General features: G+C 29.3%; 2 protein-coding genes across 4 annotated transcripts in view; both read right to left on the reverse strand.

The window, feature by feature from the left end:
• Positions 1-8,578, reverse strand: part of LOC123004610 (phospholipase D1) — a 113,086-nt gene extending 104,508 nt beyond the window's left edge. The window contains exons 1-8 of one of the 3 annotated variants that reach the window (XM_044397938.1): positions 8,434-8,578; positions 8,054-8,220; positions 7,851-8,007; positions 5,803-6,009; positions 5,634-5,754; positions 5,433-5,584; positions 653-933; positions 113-599 (exon numbers count right to left, since the gene is read on the reverse strand). In XM_044397938.1, the coding sequence (XP_044253873.1) occupies positions 113-599; positions 653-933; positions 5,433-5,584; positions 5,634-5,754; positions 5,803-6,009; positions 7,851-8,007; positions 8,054-8,219 (1,571 nt within the window). In that variant the 5' untranslated portion in view covers position 8,220; positions 8,434-8,578. Of the gene's footprint in view, positions 1-112; positions 600-652; positions 934-5,432; positions 5,585-5,633; positions 5,755-5,802; positions 6,010-7,850; positions 8,008-8,053; positions 8,221-8,264; positions 8,386-8,429 lie in introns of those variants that run through there. The other 2 variants (XM_044397939.1, XM_044397937.1) reach the window with 2 other exon arrangements.
• A 1,599-nt stretch (positions 8,579-10,177) lies between these two features.
• LOC123004611 (nose resistant to fluoxetine protein 6-like) overlaps positions 10,178-12,053 on the reverse strand; it is a 5,153-nt gene continuing 3,277 nt past the window's right edge. The window contains exons 7-11 of the mRNA XM_044397940.1: positions 11,201-11,385; positions 11,027-11,153; positions 10,650-10,982; positions 10,492-10,600; positions 10,178-10,445 (exon numbers count right to left, since the gene is read on the reverse strand). Of these exons, the coding sequence (XP_044253875.1) occupies positions 10,372-10,445; positions 10,492-10,600; positions 10,650-10,982; positions 11,027-11,153; positions 11,201-11,385 (828 nt within the window). The 3' untranslated portion in view covers positions 10,178-10,371. The remainder of the gene's footprint in view (positions 10,446-10,491; positions 10,601-10,649; positions 10,983-11,026; positions 11,154-11,200; positions 11,386-12,053) is intronic.

Here is a 12,053-nt window from a genome sequence, read left to right on the forward strand (position 1 = left end):
AAATGACAGTTGACTTATAAACGTGTGACGTTTGAATTTGACAGTCAAAGTTGCCAACCTAGATACAATGTTGCCAATAAGAAAAAGAAAAATGTTTGTTTATGTAAATTACCTGTGTTTGGCATCGTCCCAGCGGCCGTAGCACAAGTCAATGCCGCCAACAAAAGCATAAGTTTGGTCCACAACAACCATTTTTTCATGATGGGCCCAGAGAAACACCCCCACACGGGCATGATCCGGGTGGCGCAAAACCTTGATATTTTCCGACAATTCCGCTAGCGTTTGTTTACTGTAATAACTGTTCAAACCCAACGCCAACTCCACTTCTTTGTAAAGTAGCACGAAAATTCGTACACCACTCGCAGCTTTCCTCTGCAATAATTTATCTAACCTCCAATAATCCCCACTCAACGCTGGCCGTTTCATATAAATCTCAGGACTCAACCACCAATCAGTGATAAAAACCTCTTCTTTGGCATTCTCAATCGCGTCGGCCACGGCTGACATATAACTAGCGCCATCTATGAACCAACACGCCGCGATTGTGGTCCTTAAGGGTGCGAAGGATCGGTGTTGGTTGGCTTGGGTGAAGTCGCGGGCTGGAAACGCGGTTATAACCGGTTTTTTTTTTTGAGGTGGTTCGGTTACAAACCTGTCCCTGAAGCCACCTCTTTGAGGGTTTCAATCCATTCGCGACCTTTTCGCCTCGTCCAACATTTAAATGCGATTTGGCGACTCAATGTTTGGATTTGGAAACCGGTTTGTAAACCGATTGAGTACAAACCGGAAGCGACCTCGAAACCTTGGTCGAATAAAATCACGCATTTTACCATGCCATCTTCAGGGTTTATGTAGCCGAAACAGGTGTCCTTGATGAAAAACCAACGCTCGTTCCAGCGCGCGCATAGAATGTCGTTGCACAAGTGCTGACATCTACAATTTTATTAGAAAGTGACAAAACTGTTGGTAATACTGAATTACTGAATAATTGTGTAGAAATAATTGATGAACCTTACTGAAAAAAGTACAACAATCTTGAAAAAAAAAGATAAAATTTTTGCAAAAACTTCAAATTTTGGTTAAAAAAAACGTGCTTCAAAGGTTGAAAAAGGTAAAAATAAAAATATTTTGACTTTCTCCACTTATTTTTGACTAAATTTTGGTCAAAAATCTGTTAAATCTGGTGAAAAATAAATGAAACAACATAAATTTCGATGATTTTTGGAATTTTTGCAAAMTAAATAAGTTTCTGTTTCAAAAAAGAACTAATTCGAGCAAAACAAACTAGAATAATATGAATTTTGTTGTTATTTAGCCCAATTTAGCGATTTTTTTAACTCTGTTTAGAAAAATTTCGTAAAAAAGAAGACAATTAAAATAATTTTTTTAATAATTTGGTGATTGTTTGACTTATTTTTGAAAAAAAGCCAAAAATGATATAATTTTCACAAAAACTTCAGATTGAAAAAACGTTCTTCAAGCTTGAAAAAGGTAAAAATGTTTGACCAAATTTTGTGTTTTTTTTTTGACTTATTTTTGACGAAATTTTGCTCAAAAACCAGTCAAATCGAGTGAAACAACATAAATTTCAATGATTTTTGGAATTTTTGCAAATAAATGAGTTTTTGCTTCAAATTTGTACAAAAAATTTTGTTATCTAAGAAAATTACTCAAACACTCAAAAAAGGCAGAAATAACACCATTTTTAGCCTAATTTAGTGAATTTTGATTTGTTTTTAACAAAATTCTACGAAAAAATTGTTTCTAGCTAAAAATGTGCTAAAAACACCCAAAAAATGACGAAAATATTTCAATTTTCGACCCAATTTAACAGTTTTTTGATTTTGTTTCACTGAATTGACTTATTTTTGAGACAATTTGTCGAAATAATTGATTTCTCTGGGCCCATCATGAAAAAATGGTCGTTGTGGACCAAACTTATGCTTTTGTTGGCGGCATTGACTTGTGCTACGGCCGCTGGGACGATGCCAAACACAGGTAATTTACATAACCAAACATTTTTCTTTTTCTTATTGGCAACACTGCATTTAGGTTGGCAACATTTCAGCACGCTTTTGTCTACTTCTTTACAAATTTCGTTAAAACAATGAAAACTTACTAAATTACATCGAAATTGACATTATTTTAGTTTATTTTGCTTGATTTTTTTTTTTTTTTTTGAAGCAGGGAGCAAAATTTTCTTAAAACGTCCTTAAAAATCTCAAAAATATATCAAAATTGATGATATTTCGTTTGATTCACTTGATTTATCTCATTTTTGAGCAAGATTTAGTCAAAAATAAGCCGAAAAATACAAAATTTGGCCAAAAACATTGTTATTTGCACTTTTTCCAAATTTGAAGCACTTGAAGCAAGATTTACTCAAAAATAAGCCAAAAAAAAAAACAAAATTTGGCCAAAAACATTGTTATTTTTGCCTTTATCAAACTTGAAGCGCATTTTTTTTTAATTAAAATCTGAAGTTTTTCTGGAAACTATATCATGTCTGCCTTTTTCAAGCTTCTTGCACATTTTTCAGTTGAAAAAATCAATTATTTCGACAAATTGTCTCAAAAATAAGTCAAAAAAATCACTATAGTGTGTTTGTTCAGTGAAACAAAATCTAAAAACTGTTAAATTGGGTCAAAAATTAAAATATTTTTGTCACTTTTGGTGTTTTTAGCACATTTTTCAGCTAGAAACAATTATTTCGCAAAAATAAAATAAGTCAAAAAATCACCAAATTCAGTAAAAATAGTCTTATTCTTTAAGAAATATTTTTGCAATTTTAAGAACACTTTTCAGCTAGAAACATAATTATTATGTCGAATTTTGTTAAAAATAAACCACAATTCACTAAGTTAGTCCAAAAATGGTGTTTTTTTTTGAGTGTTTAAATACATTTTTTGATAATAAAATATTTTTTTCGACAAATTTCGTTATAAAACTGGCTGAAAAATTACCAAATAACAATAAAATTTATATTATTCTAGTTTGTTTTGCTCGAATTAGTTTTTTTTTTTTGGAGCAGAAACTTATTTATTTTGTAAAATTTCCAAAAATCATCGAAATTTATGTTGTTTCATTTATTTTTCACCAGATTTAACAGATTTTTAGTCAAAAATAAGTGGAAAAACTCAAAATATGGTCAAAATATTTTTTTTATTATTTTAATATTTTTATTTTTACCTTTTTCAACCTTTGAAGCACGTTTTTTTGAACCAAAATTTGAAGTTTTTGCTAAATTTTTATCATTTTTATCTTTTTCAAGACTTTTGTACCTTTTTCAGTAAGGTAAATCAATTATTTCCACAAATTTTCTAAAAAATATGTCAAAAAATCACTAAATTCAATATAAAATGGTCTTATTTCAATCAAAAAATCGCTATATTATACTATATATACTATATTTTGGCCATTTTTAGCACATTTCGCCAAGGAACAAATAACACAATTTCTCGTATTTTTTAGTCAGAAAATCAATTATTTCGACAAATTGTCTCAAAAATATTGTAAAAAATCACCAAATTCAGTGAAACAAAATCAAAAAACCGTTAGATTTTGTCAAAAATTAGAATTTTTGTGTCATTTTTGGGTGTTTTTAGCACATTTTTCAGCTAGAAACAATTATTTCGCAGAATTTTGTTAAAAATAAATCAAAATTTACTAATTACGCCAAAAATTTTGTTATTTTTGCCTTTTTTGAGTGTTTAATTAAATTTTTTGGCTGAAGAAATACCAAATGACATTTAAATTTATATTATTCTAGTTTGTTTTGCTCGAATTAGTTCTTTTTTGAAGCAGAAACTTATTTATTTTGGGAAAATTACCAAAAATCATCGAAGTTTATGTTATTTCGTTTGATTCACTCAGTTTAACTGATTTTTGACCAAAATTTTGTCAAAAATTAGTCGAAAAACACAGAAAATTACCTCGAAATTGATATTATTCTAGTTTGTTTCGCTCGAATTAGTTCTTTTTTGAAGCAAATATTCATTTATTTTACAAAAGTTCTAAAAATCATCGAAATTTATGTTATTTCGTTGTTTACTTCACTTGATTTAACTGATTTGTGAGCAAAATTTAGTCAAAAATCTAAAGCCAAAAATATCAAAAATTGATGATATTTTTGCCCTTTTCGAGTGTTTCTTGTCTACTTTTTTAAAAATTTCGTTAAAATTATCAAATTACATCGAAATTGACATTATTTTAGTTTGTTTTGCTTGATTTTTTTTAAGCAGACACTCTTTTTGCAAAATTTTCTTATAACGCCCTTAAAAATCACAAAGTAAATCAAAATTAATGATATTCCGCTGGTTTCACTTGATTTATCTCATTTTTGAGCAAAATTTAGTCAAAAATATAAGTCGAAAAATCACAAAATTTGGTGAAAATTATTGTTATTTTTACCTTTTTCAAGCTTAAAGCACGTTTTTCAACTAAAATCTGAAGTTTTTGTGGAAATTATATAATTTTTGCCTTTTTCAAGCTTCTTGCACATTTTTCAGTCAAAAAAGCAATTATTTCGACAAATTTTCTCAAAAATAAGCCAAACAATCACCAAACTAATTAAGAAATTGTTTTTATTGTTCTCTTTTTTACGAAATTTTACTAAAGAGTCAAAAAATCGCTGAACTGGATCAAAAATTAAAATATTTTTGCGGTTTTTTGGTATTTTTACTACTTTTGTCAACCAGAAACTTAGTTATTTTGCAAAATTTTGTCAAAAAGAAGTAAAAAATTTGCTAACTTAGGCCGAAAATGGTTTTATTTTTGCCTTTTTAAGATAAAAAAATATTGAGCAAAATTTGTTCAATTTTTTTTTCCATCTGGTGCATTTGATTTTTGTGAGGTGGCAACACTGATTTGAATTTGACAGTCAATGTCACTAACTGAATTTCAAAGTTACAGGCCATTTGAAAATTTAAAAAAAATCGTCAAGAAAACAACACAACTTTTTGTAATTTTTCAGTCAGAAAATCAATTATTTCGACACATTAAAAAAAAATTAGGTTACCAATTACATTATTTTTTTCTTTTCCGAATGTTTGAGCACATTTTTCACTTGGAAACACAATTATTTTGTTAAAAACAAGCCAAAAATTCACTGAAGTAGCCCCAAAATTTTTGAAACAATTTTTAAATTTTGAAAAAAAATATTTCGTTATAAAACGGCTGAAAAATTACCAAATTACATCAAAATTGATATTATTTTAATTTGTTTCGCTCCAATTAGTTCTTTTTTGCAGCAGATATTCATTTATTTAACACGAGTTTCTTTGAAACCACCAGTTTTTATGGATCTGCTGAATTTGACTCTTATGAGGTGGCAACACTGGTTTGAATTTGACACTCAGTTTCACCAACTGTATTTCAAAGTCACAGGCCACTTAATAAAATAAAAAACCGATCAATTTTTTTAATTTAATTACCTTATGCAAAACATGCACCTAATGAGGCCACAACAGTTGCACCCCGCTTGTCCCGGTTGCGTGCTTCCGGTCCGTTTTTTAACCACTCCTTCCTTACCCTTAATTCCGAGGCCTTGAACAAACGATAAATGCGAAACCTCCAAAAATTCAATCTAAAAATCTAGTTTTACAAAAAATAAATAAACAAATAAAAAAAAATACAGTGGCAGGATGATTGCGATAAATATTAATAGAGAGCAAATTATTGAGGTAGTTTTCAAGTTGCTTGATTCTATCGCCGAGTTTTTCATACGGGACCAAAATCTCGGGTTTTTTCGGGAATCTATAAAAAAAAATTAGGTTAAAAGGCAAAAAAACCAGGAAAATTTGCCTTGGAAGCGCCGCTTTTCGTTTCCCTCGTCCCGCTTCAGGCACATTCATCTTAAAACTCTTTCTTTTCCTTTTGTGGGTTTTACTCGGAAAGGGGATATTCAAACCAGCCCTAAATAAAATCAATTGTTGGTGTAAATGTTGTATTTGTTTGTAGCGCTTTTTGATTTGCCAGTTGAACGTGCCATGGACTAGGGAAATGGTGTATCTGCAAGTTGGCAACATTGAAAAGCGATCAGTGTTGCCAGGTCTGCTGAAATTTCACCAGATCTGGTGATTTTTTACTAGCTTAATGATTTGGGGAAAACTTTTGTAAAAATTTTAATTTCTGATGAAATTTTTATTATTTGTATTTTTTGAGCTAAATTTTCTCAAAAACAAGTTGAAAAATCGAGAGATAGTTTTGTTTTTCTAAATGATATTTCACTCAACAAGATAAAAAATCGCTAAAATGGGTAAAAAAAAGTACATTATTTTGGCCATTTCTGAGGTTTTAGTATGTTTTTAGAATTATTTTATTTCGTTACAAACAAGCCGAAAATTTATCAAATTAGGCCAAAACTAGTGTTATTTTTACATTTTTAGAGTGTTTCATCACGTTTTAAAATACATTCAAATTTTGGCTAAAACTGACTGAAAAATTACCAAATTAGATTGAAATTGATATCATTTTATCGTTTTTTGAACCAAAGACTCATTTATTTTGCAGAATATTGTCAAAACATGTTTAAACACAACAAAAATAAATCTAAATTGATGTTATTTCGTTTGTTTCATTCGATTTAGCTCTTTTTGAGTGAAATTTTGTCAAAAAAATAGGACGAAAAATACAAAATATACTCAAAAATGGTGTTAATTGCAAGATTTTGCTAAAATAAACCAAAAAACATGAAATTAAGTCATTATTTTGCCTTCATCTGATAATTTCTTAGAAATGTATTTTTTTTAAATCGAATATTCGCCAAAATGTTAGTAAAATTATCTTTTTTACTTTGATTTTTTAATTATTGATTTAGTAAATTCAGTCAAAATTGATGACACTATTTTTTTATATTTTTTTGAGCATTTTGCACGTTTTTTAGCCATGTAGAAACTCAAATAAAATTTTCCTAAAAACAAGTTGAAAAATCGAGAGATGATAAATGATATTTCACTCAACAAGGTAAAAAAATCGCTAAAATAGGTCAAAAGGTACATTATTTTGTCCATTTCTGAGGGTTTTAGTATGTTTTTAGCTTGAAACAGAATTATTTTTCAAAATTTCGTTAAAAACAAACCAAAAATTTATCAAATTAGGCCAAAACTAGTGTTATTTTTGTATTTTTAGAGTGTTTCAGCACGTTTTTAAGATACATTCAAATTTTTGCTAAAACTGAATGAAAAATTACCAAATTAGATTGAAATTGATATCATTTTAGTTTGTTTCATTCGATTTAGTTCGTTTTTGAACCAGAGACTCATTTATTTTACAGGATATTGTGAAAACATGTTTAAACACAACAAAAATAAATCTAAATTGATGTTATTTCGTTTGTTTCATTGTATTTAGCTCTTTTTGAGTAAAATTTTGTCAAAAAAATAGGACAAAAAATACAAAATATGGTCGAAAATGGTGTTAATTGCAAGATTTTGCTAAAACAAACCAAAAAAAAACATCAAATCAAGTCATTATTTTTGCCTTTATCAAGTGTTTTAGCATGTTTTTCAAGTAAATATCGGGTGACTGAAAATAATTTGGTGTCAAATTTAATTTTTAATTTGGCAACCTTGACTTTCAAATTCAAACGTCAAACTTTTATAGGCAATTGTCACCGGAAACATTCTAATATAACAAATCAGCAGGATTACCACTAATTTAGTGTTGCCAATAGATTTTTTGTCACCAAATATTTCGCAACTAGCCAAAAAATTATGGAATTAGATTATTAGACTATTTTTGTCTTCCTTCGACAGTATTAAAAAAATTAAAATCATACAATAATCTTGTAATCTGGTGACTTTTTATCTCAGATCTGGTGAATTTAATTGCTTCGAGCTGGCAACACTTACAAGTTGGGGTTGAGCATATGTGTTGTTAAATTTCGTTCATAATCTTTGATTGTTACTGAAATATCCAAGGAGGGGATGAAGACGTTTCTTCGAAAAGACTTGAATTTGATTGGTGGTTTGTGAATTGAAGAGAAGGGCAAACCGTCGAAAACATCATCTTGAAAATTTGAATTTTATAAAATGAAGAAAAACAGTCAATTTACCATCAATTTCCTCATCTGAGTGTTCTATGAGAACGGGGCCATCCCCCACATCGACAATACTGAGGGATTCAGGGATTCCCAACTCATCGTCATATTCAGAGCCTCCTAGACTCGGCCTGGTCAAAGACAGGTCATTGTTGCATTCCCCTGACTCCTCTTCTTCCATTCTAAAAAGAAATTTTTTTATTGGAAAATGTTGCAATAATTCTACCCAATGATATTTTGTGTTGACATTTTTGTGAAGAATGATACCGTGATTCTTGAAAGTTTTTCTTATCTTATCTCAAAAAATAAAAACATAAATTCCAAGAATTTAAAAAAACAAGTTTTAATCCTAACCTCTATTTACACAAATTCAATTTTTAACTTTCTCGACTTACTTTTTTGTGTAGTGAATGAAGGGAAAGATGTGTCGTAACTGAAATGGTTACAAAAGAAGGGACATGGGTTTGGGTTTAATTAATTATCAAGGGATATGATGTAATTTAAGAAATTACATTGACTAATCAGGAAATGGGCAATGGCGCCTAAATCCAGGCAACACATTATACAACAGCCATAAAAAAAATTATAGCCGTTTTATTTATTTGTTTCAAACACGATTAAACACAACATTTACGTCAATAAAACAATAAAAAAGTGCTTTTGTGAATAAAAAACCACAATTTTTATCAGAATACCAAAAAAAGCAAAACAAATTACATAATAACAAATTCGAGGAAATTTAATACTTTTTGATCATTTTTATAGTGATTTTTTGGAATTTAGCTTGCTTTTAACAAAATTTTGTAAAATAATTCCGTTTTCAGCTAAAAATACTCAAAAATTGCTAAAAACATGCAACACATTAAACTAGGCTGTATTGTTAGTCGCATAACTTTAACAATTTTTGTGCTTCATTTTCGATGTCTACTTTCTTGGTGGGGCACAAGATGTTTTTTTCAGGTTTTTAATTTCGCCACAAAACACTTACTTGTTGCAAAAATTTAAAAATTGTTTCTCGTTCAAAAGTAATTTTTTGTCATTTTTTTAAATTAAATTTAGTTGGCAACACTGAATTATTGTTGATCCTTGATGTGTGACTTGACGGCCAGGCCAGGAGCAGCCCGTCGGAGGTGAATGACAGTTGACTATAAAAGATTGACGTTTGAATTTGACAGCCAATTTAAATACCAAGTCAAATACTACTTTGATCAAAAATTTCATTAAAAATTTGACATTGCTAACAAAATTCAGTGTTGACAAAAGATTTTTCTAGTTACTTTTCCTTTTTCTTTTTTGGATTTGCTTGAAAGTGTGTTAAAAAAGCTAAATTAAGTAATTTTTAAATACGCAAAATACTATTTTTGGTCTAATTTAGTGAATTTTTGGTTTATTTCTAACAAAATTTTACGAAAAAATTGTCTAGGTACTTGTATAGGCGCAACATATGTTAAAAACACTCCAAAAAAGGCAAAACTGTAATTTTAACCTAATTTAACGATGTTTTTTGAAAAAAAAATGAAATAATTATTTTGGTGATTTTTCGAGTGATTTTTGGAAAAAATTTGTCGAAATAATTGATTTTCACATTGAAAAAATACAAAAAATTGTGTTGTTTCCTTGACGATTGCGCAATTTTACTAATTTTAATTTTGAATTTAGTTGGTGACATTTACTGTCAAATTCAAACAAGTGTTGCCACCTCACAAAAATCAAATCCACCATATTTGAGCTGTAAAAGTTAAGTGGTTTTCGACCACATTTTTTGTTTTTTTGGCTTATTTTTTATTAAATAAGAAAAACCAAAAAAGACCTAAATAACATCATTTTCGGCCTAATTTGTTAAATTTTTGGCTTGTTCTAAACATAATTTTGCACAATAATTACGTTTCTATTTAAAAAATGTGCTAAAAGTACCAAAAAATTGCAATTTTTGATAAAATTTAACAATTTTAGTTTAGTAAACAATTAAAACTATTTTTTTTTAAGTTGGGAGTTTGACTGATTTTTGAGAAAAATTATCGAAATAATTGTTTTTTTGACTGAAAAATGTGCAAAAAGCTGTAATTTATGAAATAATATTGAGTAATCAGGAAATAGACAATGGCGCCCAAATCCAGGCAACACATTATACAACAGTCATAAAAAAATTAGCCGTTTTATTTATTTGTTTCATACACGATTAAACACAACATTTACGTCACCAAAACAATAAAAGAGTTGTAAAATAATTCCATTTTCAGCTAAAAAATACTCAAAAATGGCTAAAACATGCAACACATTAAACTACGCTGTATTGTTAGTCGCATAACTTGAGGGGTAAATAACTCAATGAATTACAATTTTTGTGCTTCATTTTCGATGTCTACCACTTGTTGCTTAACTGGCGGGGCACAAGGTGCGTTTTTTTCTGAAAAACACGTTTCAGGTTTTTAATTTCGCCCCAAAACACTTACTTGGTGCAAAAATGAGTTTTTCAATGATCAAAATGGGCGATTCGAAGGCAAGAGTCCACAAAATGGCGGCCGCTACACTAAACATGTAAGTCCCCCAAAATTCGTGAAACTGAAATCACAATGAAAGTGTCAATTATCACACTTGGGTGAATCCTTACGCAAAATAAGTCTGAAAAAAAGCCCGGAGTCCGTTTTTGGGCTGTCATAATGGTTAGCAGCGCCATATGAAGGAGGTAAATGTTGTAATTTAGTCGAATCAAAACCGTGAAGATTTTATTCGAGAGAAAGGAGTTAATTAAGCCTCCGTAACCGTTGATACAAAGTATGATTAAAACACACAATGCAATTGACCAAATAACTCGGTGTAAAGAATTGAAAAAAGAAGTTTCGAAAAGATCGGTGTGTTTATCAGTTTGAGTCATTGGATAATGAACGATGACAATTCCCACAAGTGTGCCTAATGTCAAAATCCACGAAATCACAATTTTAGTCTGAAAAAAACACTCAAAATTTTTTTTTTCGTATTTTTTTTTACTTTTGATAATTTTAAACTCTTGGTCTTGATTTTGAAGACGAAATATCCGCACGCCATACCGATTAGATAAGGGACTCCTCGCACGTGTGTCGGGCTGTAAAGCATCTCATAGTGTTGATCTTCTTGACTGAAAAAATTTCATTATTTTTGGAATTTTGCAAGTTTGAAACTGACTCGAATAGTGTTGTTCCGAGATGGTTTTTCCATGTGATTTCAAAAACGTAACTGCAGTTTAGTACCACGAAAACAGCAATTGCTGTTAGGGTTTTTTTGGGCCATCGAACTAAAGGGATTAAAATTAGAGGGGAAAGAAAGTACATTTGGGTGTCCACAGCTAGGTACCAAGACTGTCCAACACACTAAAAAATATATAATTTTTATTAAACCAAAAGTTTCACCAATTTTTTGATTTTTTTTTTCAATAAAAAAAATCAATTATTTCGGTAAAAAAATCAAAAAACCACCAAAATAATTAAAAAATTCTTTTATTGGTTTGAGATTATACAAAACAGATTCAAAAAAACGGTAAATTGAGCCAGAAATTACTTTATTTTTGCTTTTTCAAATGTTTTTACCATATTTTTTCAGCTAGAAAAACAATTATTTTACAAAATTCTGGTAAAAATTTACCAAATTATGTCAAAAATGATGTTGCTTTAGTCTTTTTTGAGATAAAACCTTTTTTTTGTCAATTTCGTTTAAACTGACTAAAAATTATGAAATTATAACAAAATTTTTAGTCTATTTTGGTCAATTTGGATCTTTATATAAACACGTCTACGTGTTTTTTTGCCCAAATTTTAGTCAAAAATAAGTCGAAAAACACAATATTCRGTCAAAATATTTTTACCTTTTTCAACCTTTGAAGCCATTTTTGTCTTTTTCAAGATTTTCAATCAATTATTTCCACAAATTTTCTCAAAGATAAGTCAAAATATCACCAAACTCAGTAAAAAACGGTCTTATTTCTTTAGTAGATAAACAAAGTCAAAATATGGCTAAATTGGGTCAAAAATTAAAATATTTT

Source organism: Tribolium madens, unplaced genomic scaffold, assembly GCF_015345945.1.
Source record: "Tribolium madens isolate multiple individuals breed KSU strain unplaced genomic scaffold, Tmad_KSU_1.1 Scaffold_20;HRSCAF=117;Tcas5.2_LG4, whole genome shotgun sequence".
NCBI lineage: Eukaryota > Metazoa > Arthropoda > Insecta > Coleoptera > Tenebrionidae > Tribolium > Tribolium madens.